At 43.6% G+C, this 13,237-nt stretch overlaps 1 protein-coding gene across 2 annotated transcripts; it reads left to right on the top strand.

Moving 5' to 3' along the window:
• Positions 1–2,441: 2,441 nt before the first annotated feature.
• On the top strand, positions 2,442–12,204 carry LOC121564854 (vasoactive intestinal polypeptide receptor-like). 2 transcript variants are annotated; one of them, XM_045219602.1, is made up of 11 exons: positions 2,442–2,567; positions 3,925–4,022; positions 4,193–4,302; positions 4,511–4,643; positions 6,586–6,739; positions 6,883–6,943; positions 7,047–7,116; positions 11,041–11,132; positions 11,379–11,419; positions 11,592–11,633; positions 11,782–12,204. In XM_045219602.1, the coding sequence occupies exons 1-11, from the start codon at positions 2,483–2,485 to the stop codon at positions 11,985–11,987; spliced, it is 1,092 nt and encodes a 363-aa protein (XP_045075537.1). In that variant the 5' UTR covers positions 2,442–2,482; the 3' UTR covers positions 11,988–12,204. The 2 variants fall into 2 exon arrangements, with proteins under 2 accessions (XP_045075537.1, XP_045075536.1); XM_045219601.1 differs by having other exon boundaries at positions 11,379–11,517.
• Positions 12,205–13,237: the final 1,033 nt, after the last annotated feature.

Genomic DNA, 13,237 nt, shown 5'->3' with positions numbered 1-13,237 from the left:
TGGTTTGGACAAAGCCAGTGGATGCTGTTTGATGACTTGCTGGTTTGAATTGGACGATTATTTTCAAGACTTTTAGTACCGAAAGTCAGTTTGCAGTTTATTAAAGTCTATAATTTGGTTACAGTTTTCTGGTATATGATGCTTGTGACTGACAAATGCACATTGGAATTATTGGAATCCTACTGGGCATGTACTTGAAGGTAAGAATGAACGCGCGTGTTTGAAACAGCTGGGCATGTTTGGCAAAGGTACATACATATACACTGAGTGTACGAAACATTAGGAACACCTTCATAATACTGAGTTTGTACCCCCTTTTGCCCTTAGAACAGCCTCAATTCGTCGGGGCATGGACTACAAGGTGTCGAAAGCGTTCCACAGGGATGCTGGCCCATGTTGACTCCAATGCTTCCCACAGTTGTGTCAAGTTAGCAGGATGTTTGGTGGACCATTCTTGATACACACTGGAAACTGTTGAGCGTGGAAAACCCCAGCAGTGTTGCAGTTCTTGACACACTCAAACTTGTGCACCTGGCACCTACTACTACCATACCCCGTTCAAAGGCACTTACATTTTTTGTCTTGCCCATTCACATTTAAATTGACGCATACACAATCCATGTCTCAAGGCTTCAAAATCCATATTTAACCTGTCTCCTCTTCATCTATACTGATTTTAAGTGGATTAAACAGGTGACATCAATAACGGATCATAGCTTTCACCTGGATTCACCTGGTCAGTCTACTATGTCATGGAAAAATAATCTAGGTTGAAGGTTATGCCTTTAGATTTTGAGAAACTTTGCAAATAAGGAATACTTTTTTAATGTTTTGTACACTCAGTGACTTCAGAAATTATTCACACCCCTTGACCTTTTCCAAATGTTGTTGTTACAAAGAGGGTTAAAAATTGGTCAACTATCTACACAAAATACTTTCATGTCAAAGTGGGGGGGAAATGCTAACACATATTAGGAAGGTGTTCCTAATGTTTGGTATACTCAGTGTATATTAGAATCACCTTTGGCAGAGACTTTTCTACAGAGACTACAGCTGTGAGTCTTTTCTGGGTAAGTCTCTCTAAGACCTTTCCACAGCATGATTGTGCAACATTTGCCCATTATTCATTTCAAAATTCTTCAAGCTCTGTCAAATTGGTTGTTGATCATTGCAAGACAACCATTTTCAGATCTTGCCATAGATTTTAAAGCAGATTTAAATCAAAACTGTAACTCGGCAACTCAGGAACACTCCAGTGTAGATGTGGTCTTATGTTTTGTCCTGCTGAAAGGTGAATTAATCTCCCAGTGTCTGGTGGAAAGCAGACTGAAGCAGGTTTTTTTCTAGGATTTTGCCTGTGCCCATTCCAATGATTACAAGCATACCCATAACATGATGCAGCCACCACTATGCTTGAACATATGGAGAGTGCTACTCAGTAATGTGTTGTATTGAATTTCCCCCAAACATAACACTGTGTATTCAGGACAAAAAGTACATTGTTTTGTCAATGTTTTTGCTGTATTACTTTAGTGCCTTGTTGCAAACAGGATGCATGTTTTGGAATATTTTTGTTCTGTACAGGCTTCCTTATTTTCCCTGTCAATTAAGTTAGTATTGTGGAGTAACTACAATGTTGATCCATCCTTAGTTTTCTCTTATCACAGCCATTAAACTCTTAACTGTTTTAAAGTCATCGTTGGCCTCATGGCGAAATCCCTGAGTGGTTTCCTTCCTCTCCAGCAACTGAGTTAGGAAGGACACCGCTATCTTTTTAGTCACTAGGTGTATTGATACACCATCCAAAGTGTAGTTAATAACTTCACCATGCTCAAAGGGATATTCAATGTCTGCTTTAATTTTTTTTTACCCATCTACCAATAGGTGCCCTTCTTTATGAGGCATTGGAAAACCTCTGTGGTCTTTGTGGTTGAATATGTGTGTAAAGTTGACTGCTCGACTGAGGGACCTTACAGATAATTGTATGTGTGGGGTACAGAGATGAGGTAGACATAAAATAAAATAAAACTATTATGTGACTTGTTAACATATGTTTACTCCTGAACTTATTTAGGCTTGCAATAACAAAGGGGTTGAATACTTATTGACTAAAGACATTTAAGCTTTTCATTTTTTATTTATTTGTAAACATTTCAAAAAACATAATTCCACTTAATTCCAGTGACAAAAAACTCAATTGAATCAATTTTAAATTCAGTCTGTTACAACAAAATGTGGAAAAAGTCAAGGGGTGTGAATACCTTCTGGAGGCACTGTAGGCTATGGGGAGATGACACATGCACACATTATTTTTCTTTTTAACTATGAAAGGTTCAAGCAGACTGTGAGCCGTACATCATTCTTATTCGAGAGTACTGTTTGCCATATAATGCATGACAATAAACCACCAAACACATGTATACCCCCCCAAAAAAAAAGATAATGGTAACTGATTTTTTTTTCTTATACAGACTGCAAGGGTATGTGGGACCACTTGAATTGCTGGTCTCCTGCTTTTGTAGGGGAAACTGCATCACATAACTGTCCCAATTTCTTCAAATCAGAAGGTGAGAGACCCCCACCCCACCCCTGGCTGTTACGATGTGTGTGTTAGACCCCCACCCCACCCCTGGCTGTTATGTGTTAGACCCCCACCCCACCCCTGGCTGTTATGATGTGTTAGACCCCCACCCCACCCCTGGCTGTTATGATGTGTTAGACCCCCACCCCACCCCTGGCTGTTATGTGTTAGACCCCCACTCCACCCCTGGCTGTTATGTGTTAGACCCCCACCCCACCCCTGGCTGTTATGTGTTAGACCCCCACCCCACCCCCTGGCTGTTATGATGTGTTAGACCCCCACCCCACCCCTGGCTGTTATGATGTGTTAGACCCCCACCCCACCCCCCCTGGCTGTTATGTGTTAGACCCCCACTCCACCCCTGGCTGTTATGTATTAGACCCCCACCCCACCCCTGGCTGTTATGTGTTAGACCCCCACCCCACCCCTGGCTGTTATGATGTGTTAGACCCCCACCCCACCCCTGGCTGTTACAATGCGTTAGACCCCCACCCCACCCCTGGCTGTTATGTGTTAGACCCCCCACCCCACCCCTGGCTGTTATGTGTTAGACCCCCACCCCACCCCTGGCTGTTATGCGTTAGACCCCCACCCCACCCCTGGCTGTTATGTGTTAGACCCCCACCCCACCCCCTGGCTGTTATGTGTTAGACCCCCCACCCCACCCCTGGCTGTTATGATGTGTTAGACCCCCACCCCACCCCCTGGCTGTTATGTGTTAGACCCCCACCCCACCCCTGGCTGTTATGATGTCTTAGACCCCCACCCCACCCCTGGCTGTTATGTGTTAGACCCCCACCCCACCCCTGGCTGTTATGATGTGTTAGACCCCCACCGCACCCCTGGCTGTTATGTGTTAGACCCCCACCCCACCCCTGGCTGTTATGATGTCTTAGACTCCCACCCCACCCCTGGCTATTATGTATGTGTTAGTTAATGATCCACTACTAAGATAATTTGTTTCCATTCAATACAAAAATGTTTGTTTTTCTACCATAAACTGTTGATTGATGCTCATATATGCGATAGACTAAAAGGACAGAGGAGTGGTAAAGAGTTCATAAAAGGTCTGCTTGTGGAAACAGCGGCATCATGAAGTGATTTATGACAACCTTACATAACACAAATGAAGCCTGCAAAAACTACTGCCTGCACTAAAATACCAGAGAGATTGAACCTGCGTACTATGTAGGTCTGTGTGTCTTAGAAAATATTTGGTCTGTTCCACCGTTGCTCTGCATGGTCAAGTTTTTTTACTCTGATGCCGACTATTTTGATGGCCATAATTCGTTTATTTGAACAGAACAGTAAGTAAGTATTGATGAGACTGTATGATTTTCCAGGTAAAGTGTACCGGAACTGCACAGACACGGGCTGGACGGACCCATTCCCTCCGTACGAGCATGCATGTTTCAACGAAACCTTACACTTACTTGGAGAGGTGGGTACATGTGTAATCTTAGTATATGCTACATCAATGGTTTTGTCTTTGATTCAGGACAAATACATAAAAATAAGGGAAAGCCATAGAAGTGTTGAGCAGTGATTTAAAAATACATGGACAATTTTCATAAAAATATATTCTTACACCAGGCCACTTTTTCCTCCCAGTCACATGACTCCCACATGTACTTCCCCTACGTGAAGACCATGTACACTGCAGGCTACGCTCTCTCTCTAATCTCTCTCACCATCGCCATCACCATCCTCTGTCTCTTTAGGTGAGAAACAGAGAATCAAGTCTAAGAATTATTATGATAAAAATATATGATAATCCATTTGGATACCCAATAAACCAGACTGTAACCAACATGCTTATCTTAATATTGTGTCTCAGTGGAGGATTAAACATATTACAACATGGGTGTCAAAAGCATGTTGGTCAAGGAGGACATTTACAGCTGCTTTGACACTTTTCCTGTTGTCTAGGAAACTGCACTGCACCAGAAACTACATCCACATCCAACTCTTTGTCTCCTTCATCCTGCGTGCTTCCTTCATCTTCATCAAAGACTCTGTGCTCTTCACCGATGAAGACTTCTACCATTGTGACGACTACCCAGTACGTATCTACTGTACTTTGTAGTGACTGTCAATGCATGTGTAAATGGATGAACACATTGATAGAGAGAAATGTGTAATTTAGTGTGTGAAAGCAGAATAACTCACTTTTCTAACTCTTCAAAAATTCCTGGTTTTGATAGTTATTAATCTTTCAACATGATATGAACATACTAAAATACCCCTCCTACACTATACAGTGCATTCGGAAAGTATTCGGACCCCTTGACTTTTCCACATTTTGTTACGTTACAGCCTTATTCTAAAATGGATTACATTGTTTTTTTCCCTCATCAATCTACACACAATACCCCATAATGACAAAGCAAAAACAGGTTTTTAGAAATGTTTGCAAATTTATGAAACATAAAAAACTGAAATATCACATTTACATAAGTATTCAGACCCTTTACTCAATAGTTTGTTGAAGCACCTTTGGCAGCGATTACAGCCTCAAGTCTTCTTGGGTATGACGCTACAAGCGTGGCACACCTGTATTTGGGAATTTCTCCCATTCTTCTCTGCAGATCCTCTCAAGCTCTGTCAGGTTGGATGGGGAGCATTGCTGCACACCTATTTTCAAGTCTCTCCAGAGATGTTCGATGGGGTTCAAGTCCAGGCTCTGGCTGGGCCACTCAAGGACATTCAGAGACTTGTCCCGAAGCCACTCCTGCGTTGTCTTGGCTGTGTGCTTAGGGTCGTTGTCCTGTTGGAAGGTGAACCTTCGCCTAAGTCTAAGGTCCTGAGCGCACTGGAGCAGGTTTTCATCAAGGATCTCTCTGTACTTTGCTCTGTTCATCTTTCCCTCAATCCTGACTAGTCTCCCAGTCCCTGCCGTTGAAAAACATCCCCACAGCATGATGCTGCCACCACCATGCTTCACCGTAGGGATGGTGCCAGGTTTCATCAGACCAGAGAATCTTGTTTCTCATGGTCTGAGAGTCCTTTAGCCAAACTCCAAGCGGGCTGTCATGTGCCTTTTACTGAGGAGTGGCTTCCGTCTGGCCACTTTACTATAAAGGCCTGATTGGTGGAGTGCTGCAGAGATGGTTGTCCTTCTGGAAGGTTCTCCCATCTCCACAGAGGAACTCTGAAGCTCTGTCAGAGTGACCATCGGGTTCTTGGTCAACTCCCTGACCAAGGCCCTTCTCCCCCGATTGCTAAGTTTGGCCGGGCAGCCAGCTCTAGGAAGAGTCTTGGTGGTTCCAAACTTCTTCCATTTAAGAATGATGGAGCCCACTGTGTTCTTGGGGACCTTCAATGCTGCAGACATTGCTGTACCCTTCCCCAGATCTGCGCCTCAACACAATCCTGTCTCGGAGCTCTACGGACAATTCCTTCGACCTCATGGCTTGGTTTTTCCTCTGACATGCACTGTCAACTGTGGTACCTTATATAGACAGGTGTGTGCCTTTCCAAATCATGTCCAATCAATTGAATTTACCACTGGTGGACTCCAATCAAGTTGTAGAAACATCTCAAGGATGAACAATGGAAACAGGATGCACCTGAGCTCAATTTCGAGTCTCATAGCAAAGGGTCTGAATACTTATGTAAATAAGGTGTTTTTAGTTTTCGCTTTGTCATTATGGGGTATTGTGTGTAGATTGATGAGTAAATATAACTTGACTGGCCTGCACAGATCCCTGACCTCAACCCCATCGAACACCTTTGGGATAAATTGGACCGCCGACTGCGATTCAGGCCTAATCACCCAACATCAGTGCCCGACCTCACTTATACTCGTGGCTGAATGGAAGCAAGTCCCCGTGGCAATGTTCCAACATCTAGTGGAAAGCCTTCCCAGAAGTGGAGGCTGTTATAGCAGCAAAGGGGGGACAAACTCCATATGAATGCCCATGATTTTGGAATGAGACGTTTGACAAGCAGGTGTCCACATACTTTTGGTCATGTAGTGTATCTTTTCTCATCATATCCTGTAGGTGGTGTGTAAGTTAGTGGTGATGTTCTCCAACTACTGCATCATGGCTAACTACAGCTGGCTGCTGGTGGAGGGACACTACCTCCACACCCTGGTCAGCGTCTCCTTCTTCTCCAAGAAGAAACCCCTGTGGTGGTACATCATCCAGGGCTGGGGTACGGACACCTGTCCCCTCTACATTACAACAACACTACACATGCCATGTCATTGATGTCATCTAGCAATGTCATGTCATAGTGAACTGTTCACTGAAAAGAGGGATTGAATTTAACTAAACAGTTTTTGTTTTTCTACATAGGTTTGCCAATGATTGTCATTGTATCCTGGGGCTTGGCAAAATACTTCTATGAGGATGAAGGGTAAGATACAGATGAATGGGATGTCATAGACCATTTTAAACAGATGACAATTGCATCATCATCATAGTTCACATACATTAATAGGTTTCTCTTTCTCCTCAAGCTGCTGGGAGACAAGGGTACATGACTGGGTTTGGTGGATTCTCAGAGTACCAGTCCTACTCTTCATAGTTGTAAGTGCATCAATCTCTGTTGATAACTAATGATTAGGCCTATGCATTGTTCAAGATTCTTCAAGACAGAATACCAGGGCACATTCTCAGAGCATGCGCAGACCAGCTGGCAAGTGTCTTCACGGACATGTTCAATCTCTCCTTGTACCAGATTGTAATCCTAACATGTTTCAAGCTGACCACCATTGTACCTGTTCCCAAGAACTCCAAGGTAAACTGCCTAAATGACTATCGCCCTGTAGCACTCGCATCTTTAATTATTAAGTGCTTTGGAAGGCTGGTCAAGTCACACATCAACACCATTATCCCAGACACCCTGGAACCACTCCCAATTCACATACTGCCCCAACAGATCCACAGATGATGCTATCTCAATTGCATTTCACACCGCCCTCTCCCACCTGGACAAGAGGGGAAATCACTATGTGAGATTGCTGTTCATAGACTACAGCGCAGCATTCAACACCATATTCCCCTCCAAGCTCCTCACCAAGCTCGGGACCCTGGGACTGAACCTCTGTAACTGGATCCTGGACTTCCTGACGGGCCGGCCCCAGATGGTGAGGGTAGGCAACAACACCTCCGCCACGCTGACCATCAACACGGGGGCCCCTCAGGGGTGTGTGCCTAGTCCCCTCCTGTACTCCCTGTTCACCCACGACTCCAGCACCATCAAGTTTGCTGACGACAACGGTGGTAGGCCTGATCACTGATGGTGATGAGACAGCCTACAGGGAGGAGGTCAGAGACTTGGCAGTGTGGTGGCAGGACATCAGCCTCTCCTCAACATCAGTAAGACCAAGGAGCTGAGTGTGGACTACAGGAGAAAGAGGGGAGAGCATGTCCCGATCCACATCGATGGGGCTGTAGTGGAGCAGGTCGAAAGCTTCAAGTTCCTTGGCGTCCACATCACTAAGGACTTAACATGGTGTACACACACCCGCACAGTCGTGAAGAGGGCACGAAAGTGTCTCTTCCCCTCAGGGCCGAAAAAGATTTGGCATGGGCCCTTGGATCGTCAAAAAGTTACACAGCTGCATCGAGAGCATTTTGATTGGGTGCATCACCGCTTGGTATGGAAAATGCACCGCCCTCGACCGCAAAGCGCTACAGAGGGTGGTGCGGACGGCTCAGTACATCACTGGGACCGAGCTCCCTGCCATCCAGGACCTCTATATCAGGCAATGTCAGAGGAAGGCCTGAAAATGTGTCAAAGACACCCACCCAAGTTCACTGTTCACTCTGCTACCGTCCGGCAAATGGTACCGGAGCATCAGCTCTCGGCCCAACAGGTTCCGAGACAGCTTCTACCCCCAAGCCGTAAGACTGCTAATAGCCATAAATAGTTAATTAAATGGTTACCCGGACTATCTGCATTGACCCTATCTTGCACTGACTAGCCCTCTCTATACATTTTATATATACAGTGGGGAAAAAAAGTATTTAGTCAGCCACCAATTGTGCAAGTTCTCCCACTTAAAAAGATGAGAGAGGCCTGTAATTTTCATCATAGGTACACGTCAACTATGACAGACAAAATGAGAAAAAAATATCCAGAAAATCACATTGTAGGATTTTTAATGAATTTATTTGCAAATTATGGTGGAAAATAAGTATTTGGTCAATAACAAAAGTTTCTCAATACTTTGTTATATACCCTTTGTTGGCAATGACACAGGTCAAACGTTTTCTGTAAGTCTTCACAAGGTTTTCACACACTGTTGCTGGTATTTTAGCCCATTCCTCCATGCAGATCTCCTCTAGAGCAGTGATGTGTTGGGGCTGTCGCTGGGCAACACGGACTTTCAACTCCCTCCAAATATTTTCTATGGGGTTGAGATCTGGAGACTGGCTAGGCCACTCCAGGACCTTGAAATGCTTCTTACGAAGCCACTCCTTCGTTGCCCGGGCGGTGTGTTTGGGATCATTGTCATGCTGAAAGACCCAGCCACAATTCATCTTCAATGCCCTTGCTGATGGAAGGAGGTTTTCACTCAAAATCTCACGATACATGGCCCCCCCATTCATTCTTTCCTTTACACGGATCAGTCGTCCTGGTCCCTTTGCAGAAAAACAGCCCCAAAGCATGATGTTTCCACCCCCATGCTTCACAGTTGGTATGGTGTTCTTTGGATGCAACACAGCATTCTTTGTCCTCCAAACACGACGAGTTGAGTTTTTACCAAAAAGTTATATTTTGGTTTCATCTGACATTCTCCCAATCCTCTTCTGGATCATCGAAATGCACACTAGCAAACTTCAGACGGGCCTGGACATGTACTGGCTTAAGCAGGGGGACACGTCTGGGACTGCAGGATTTGAGTCCCCGGCGGCGTAGTGTGTTACTGATGGTAGGCTTTGTTACTTTGGTCCCAGCTCTCTGCAGGTCATTCACTAGGTCCCCCTGTGTGGTTCTGGGATTTTTGCTCACCGTTCTTGTGATCATTTTGACCCCACGGGGTGAGATCTTGTGTGGAGCCCCAGATCGAGGGAGATTATCAGTGGTCTTGTATGTCTTCCATTTCCTAATAATTGCTCCCACAGTTGATTTCTTCAAACCAAGCTGCTTACCTATTGCAGATTCAGTCTTCCCAGCCTGGTGCAGGTCTAGAATTTTGTTTCTGGTGTCCTTTGACAGCTCTTTGGTCTTGGCCATAGTGGAGTTTGGAGTGTGACTGTTTGAGGTTGTGGACAGGTGTCTTTTATACTGATAACAAGTTCAAACAGGTGCCATTAATACAGGTAACGAGTGGAGGACAGAGGAGCCTCTTAAAGAAGAAGTTACAGGTCTGTGAGAGCCAGAAATCTTGCTTGCTTGTAGGTGACCAAATACTTATTTTCCACCATAATTTGCAAATAAATTCATAAAAAATCCTACAATGTGATTTTCTGGAAAATTTTTCCTCAATTTGTCTGTCATAGTTGACGTGTACCTATGATGAAAATTACAGGCCTCTCTCATCTTTTTAAGTGGGAGAACTTGCACAATTGGTGGCTGACTAAATACTTTTTTCCCCCACTGTATATACACACATACATACACACACACACACTGAGTGTACAAAACATTACGAACACCTTCCTAATATTGAGTTGCACCCCCTTTTGCCATCAGAATAGCCTCAATTCATCAGGGCATGGACTACAAGGTGTCGAAAGCGTTCCACAGGGATGCTGGCCCACGTTGACTTCAATGCTTCCCACAGTTGTGTCAAGTTGGCTGGATGTCCTTTGGGTGGTGGAGCATTCTTGATACACACAGGAAACTGTTGAGCGTGAAAAACCCAGCAGCGTTGCATTTCTTGAAACATTCAAACCGGTGTACCTGGCACCTACTACCATTCCCTATTCAAAAGCACTTAAATCTTTTGTCTTTCCCATTCACCCTCTGAATGGCACACACACACAATCCATGTCTCAAGGATTAAACATCCTTCTTTAACCTGTCTCCTCCCCTTCATCTACACTGATTGGAGTAGATTTAACAGGTGACATCAATAAGGGACCATAGCTTTCACCTGGTCAGTCTGTCATGGAAAGAGCAGGTGTTCTTAATGTTTTGTATACAAAAAAAGAAACACACACATGCTGCTGCTGCTACTCTGTGCTTTATTTTACTTATATTTTTATCTATCCTGATGCCTAGTCCCTTTACCCTGACTTCATGTCCTTATCTACCTCAAATAGTGTACCCCATACCCATGCACATTGATCTGGTACTCCCTGTATACAGCTTCATTCTTGTATATATGTTTTTACTGCATTGTTGTAAAGGGCTCGTAAGCAAGCGTTTCACTGTCAGTTAACACCCTTTGTATTCGGTGTATGTGACAAATACAATTTGATGTTTGTTTTTTATATAACTCAGAATGTAAATATTTGTTTTACTCCCTACGGTAATCATTTGTTGCCATTTCATTGCAGATTAATTTTATATTTTTTCTGAGTATCATACGAATTCTGGTGGGGAAACTGCGGATGCCAGACATGCATGGAACTGAATTCAGCCAATACAAGTGAGTTGTCAAAATCACCAGAATATACTATTACCAAAGCATTTCAAGGATGTTTATTCTGTAGGGTATAAAAAAACTTAAAACAGTGTTACAGTACCTGTGCTAACTTTCTGTAAGCGTTGCCCAGTCAAACCTGGAAAGACCAGCACAACGGCAAACTAATGGAATCTCTCCAAACATGTGTACAGTATTGATTTATGTATTTTGTGTATTGTAAAATTGCATATTTTCCTTGTATCTTTTCAGGAGACTTACCAAATCTACTTTTCTTTTGGTGACCCTCTTTGGTTTGTACTACATCCTCTTTGCCTTCTTACCCATCAAAGTCAGTGGTTTAACTTACAAAATATGGACCTTTGTTGAGCTGGCTCTTGCATCAACACAGGTAATTTTGATTTTTACTTTTTTACTTTGCAGGAATACTATTTGATGTCTAAATTCCCCTTTCTTCCTTTCCAGGGCTTTGGAGTTGCTGTTCTTTACTGTTTTCTAAATGGGGAGGTAGGTTTTTTGTCCATTTCTCAAAACTATGATGTTAAATGAAGTTGAAATAAGTGGTATAAATGTGCTATTGCTAATATTAGGCAGCTAGCCCTGATTAACTAGTGCTCGATGATACACTTTCTCCATCCCCTCCCCCCACACACAGGTACAGTACGAGGTACAGAGGAGATGGCGAAGGTGGAGGCTGAAGCAGCATCTACACGGGGTGCCAAGACACCATGGCTCCATGAGCCAAAGCGGCTCTCCCCTTACCCAGGTCTCCTTGCTTCCCTGTTCCGGACCGGCCAGCCTGGCATGACCTTTGACGACCCCCCCCCCAATCACTGGAGATCTCTTAGACATGCCAGATAAAAACACTCATACAGAGGGACTCTCTCAAGACATCAAGGGTACTTAAGTTACATAACTTTATTTAACTTGAGGAATGGTCCACAGAATCACTTGGCCACTCTTGAAGACTTGGACATTGCATGGGAAACAGCACTGTTATTTTGTGTCATTCCCTCAAGCTCAAGCAACATTTCTACGACTATGGACCAGGCCTGAAGATCTAGGACATTTTGGGTTCAGTGGGAAATCCTAAGAAACAGGAAGATATTCAAAAACAAGAAGTAGGCCTCAGCTCTTCATCATCAACATGTGAAAGATAAATCCTGGAAAGGGGTCTGGTTATGGCCAGCCTCTTGTCCAGAGAATGTATCGACATGATTGAAAATTCTCACTTTTTATTATACTTCAAAGACATATCTTTTAAGAAACATAATTTACTGTTCTTTTGCATCAATGTACTGTATTTTCTCACAATTTGACATTTTCTGAAATAAATACCCAGATCAAAAGGCTGCACTTTTTCAAGAGGATAACAAATTGCTGGTGAGTTGTCTAATAAACGGTCATCTTGGTTGTCTCAACACTTCACCCATGTAAAATGTCAGATTTGGTCCCTTTTCTTCTTGCTCATGGTAATTTATTATAAACTGGATGGTTCAAGCCCTGAATGCGGATTTGGCTGACAGCCGTGGTATATCAGACCTTATACCACGGGTATGACAAAACATTTATTTTTACTGTTCTAATGACATTGGTAACCAGTTTATAATAGCAATAAGGCACCTCTGGGATTTGTGGTAGATGGTCAATATACCATGGCTAAGGGCTGTTCTTAGGCACGCACGACGCAAAGCAGAGTGCCTTGATACAGCCCTTAACCGTGGTATATTGGCCATATACCACACCCCCTCGTGCCTTATTGCTTTATTATAAAATGGTTCTTAGAAAAATATGTGCACTAATGTCCTAAAGATAACCTCTACATTGGATACTTTGCTTTCATTTCTTCCACAAAGGCAATATATAATTTTATGGCATCTTCTTTGGACTTTCCTATTGGATTGAAAATAGAAACAGGACACATTGAAGATTTGTGTTACATTCAAAACAGAGAGAGTGGAAAGGCAGAATAATACATTGTCCAAAATACTTACCTTCCTGTGCTTTCCAACCATCCCATTTAGATTTTCCTTACATTTTACATTACATTTTAGTCATTTAGCAGACGCTCTTATCCAGAGCGACTTACATCCCTACCGGCCATTCCCTCC

The sequence above is a fragment of the Coregonus clupeaformis genome, unplaced genomic scaffold, assembly GCF_020615455.1.
Source record: "Coregonus clupeaformis isolate EN_2021a unplaced genomic scaffold, ASM2061545v1 scaf2528, whole genome shotgun sequence".
Classification (NCBI taxonomy): Eukaryota; Metazoa; Chordata; class Actinopteri; order Salmoniformes; family Salmonidae; genus Coregonus; species Coregonus clupeaformis.
The sequence above is the reverse complement of the archived record's forward strand: the minus strand, read 5'-3'. Positions and strand labels throughout refer to the sequence as shown.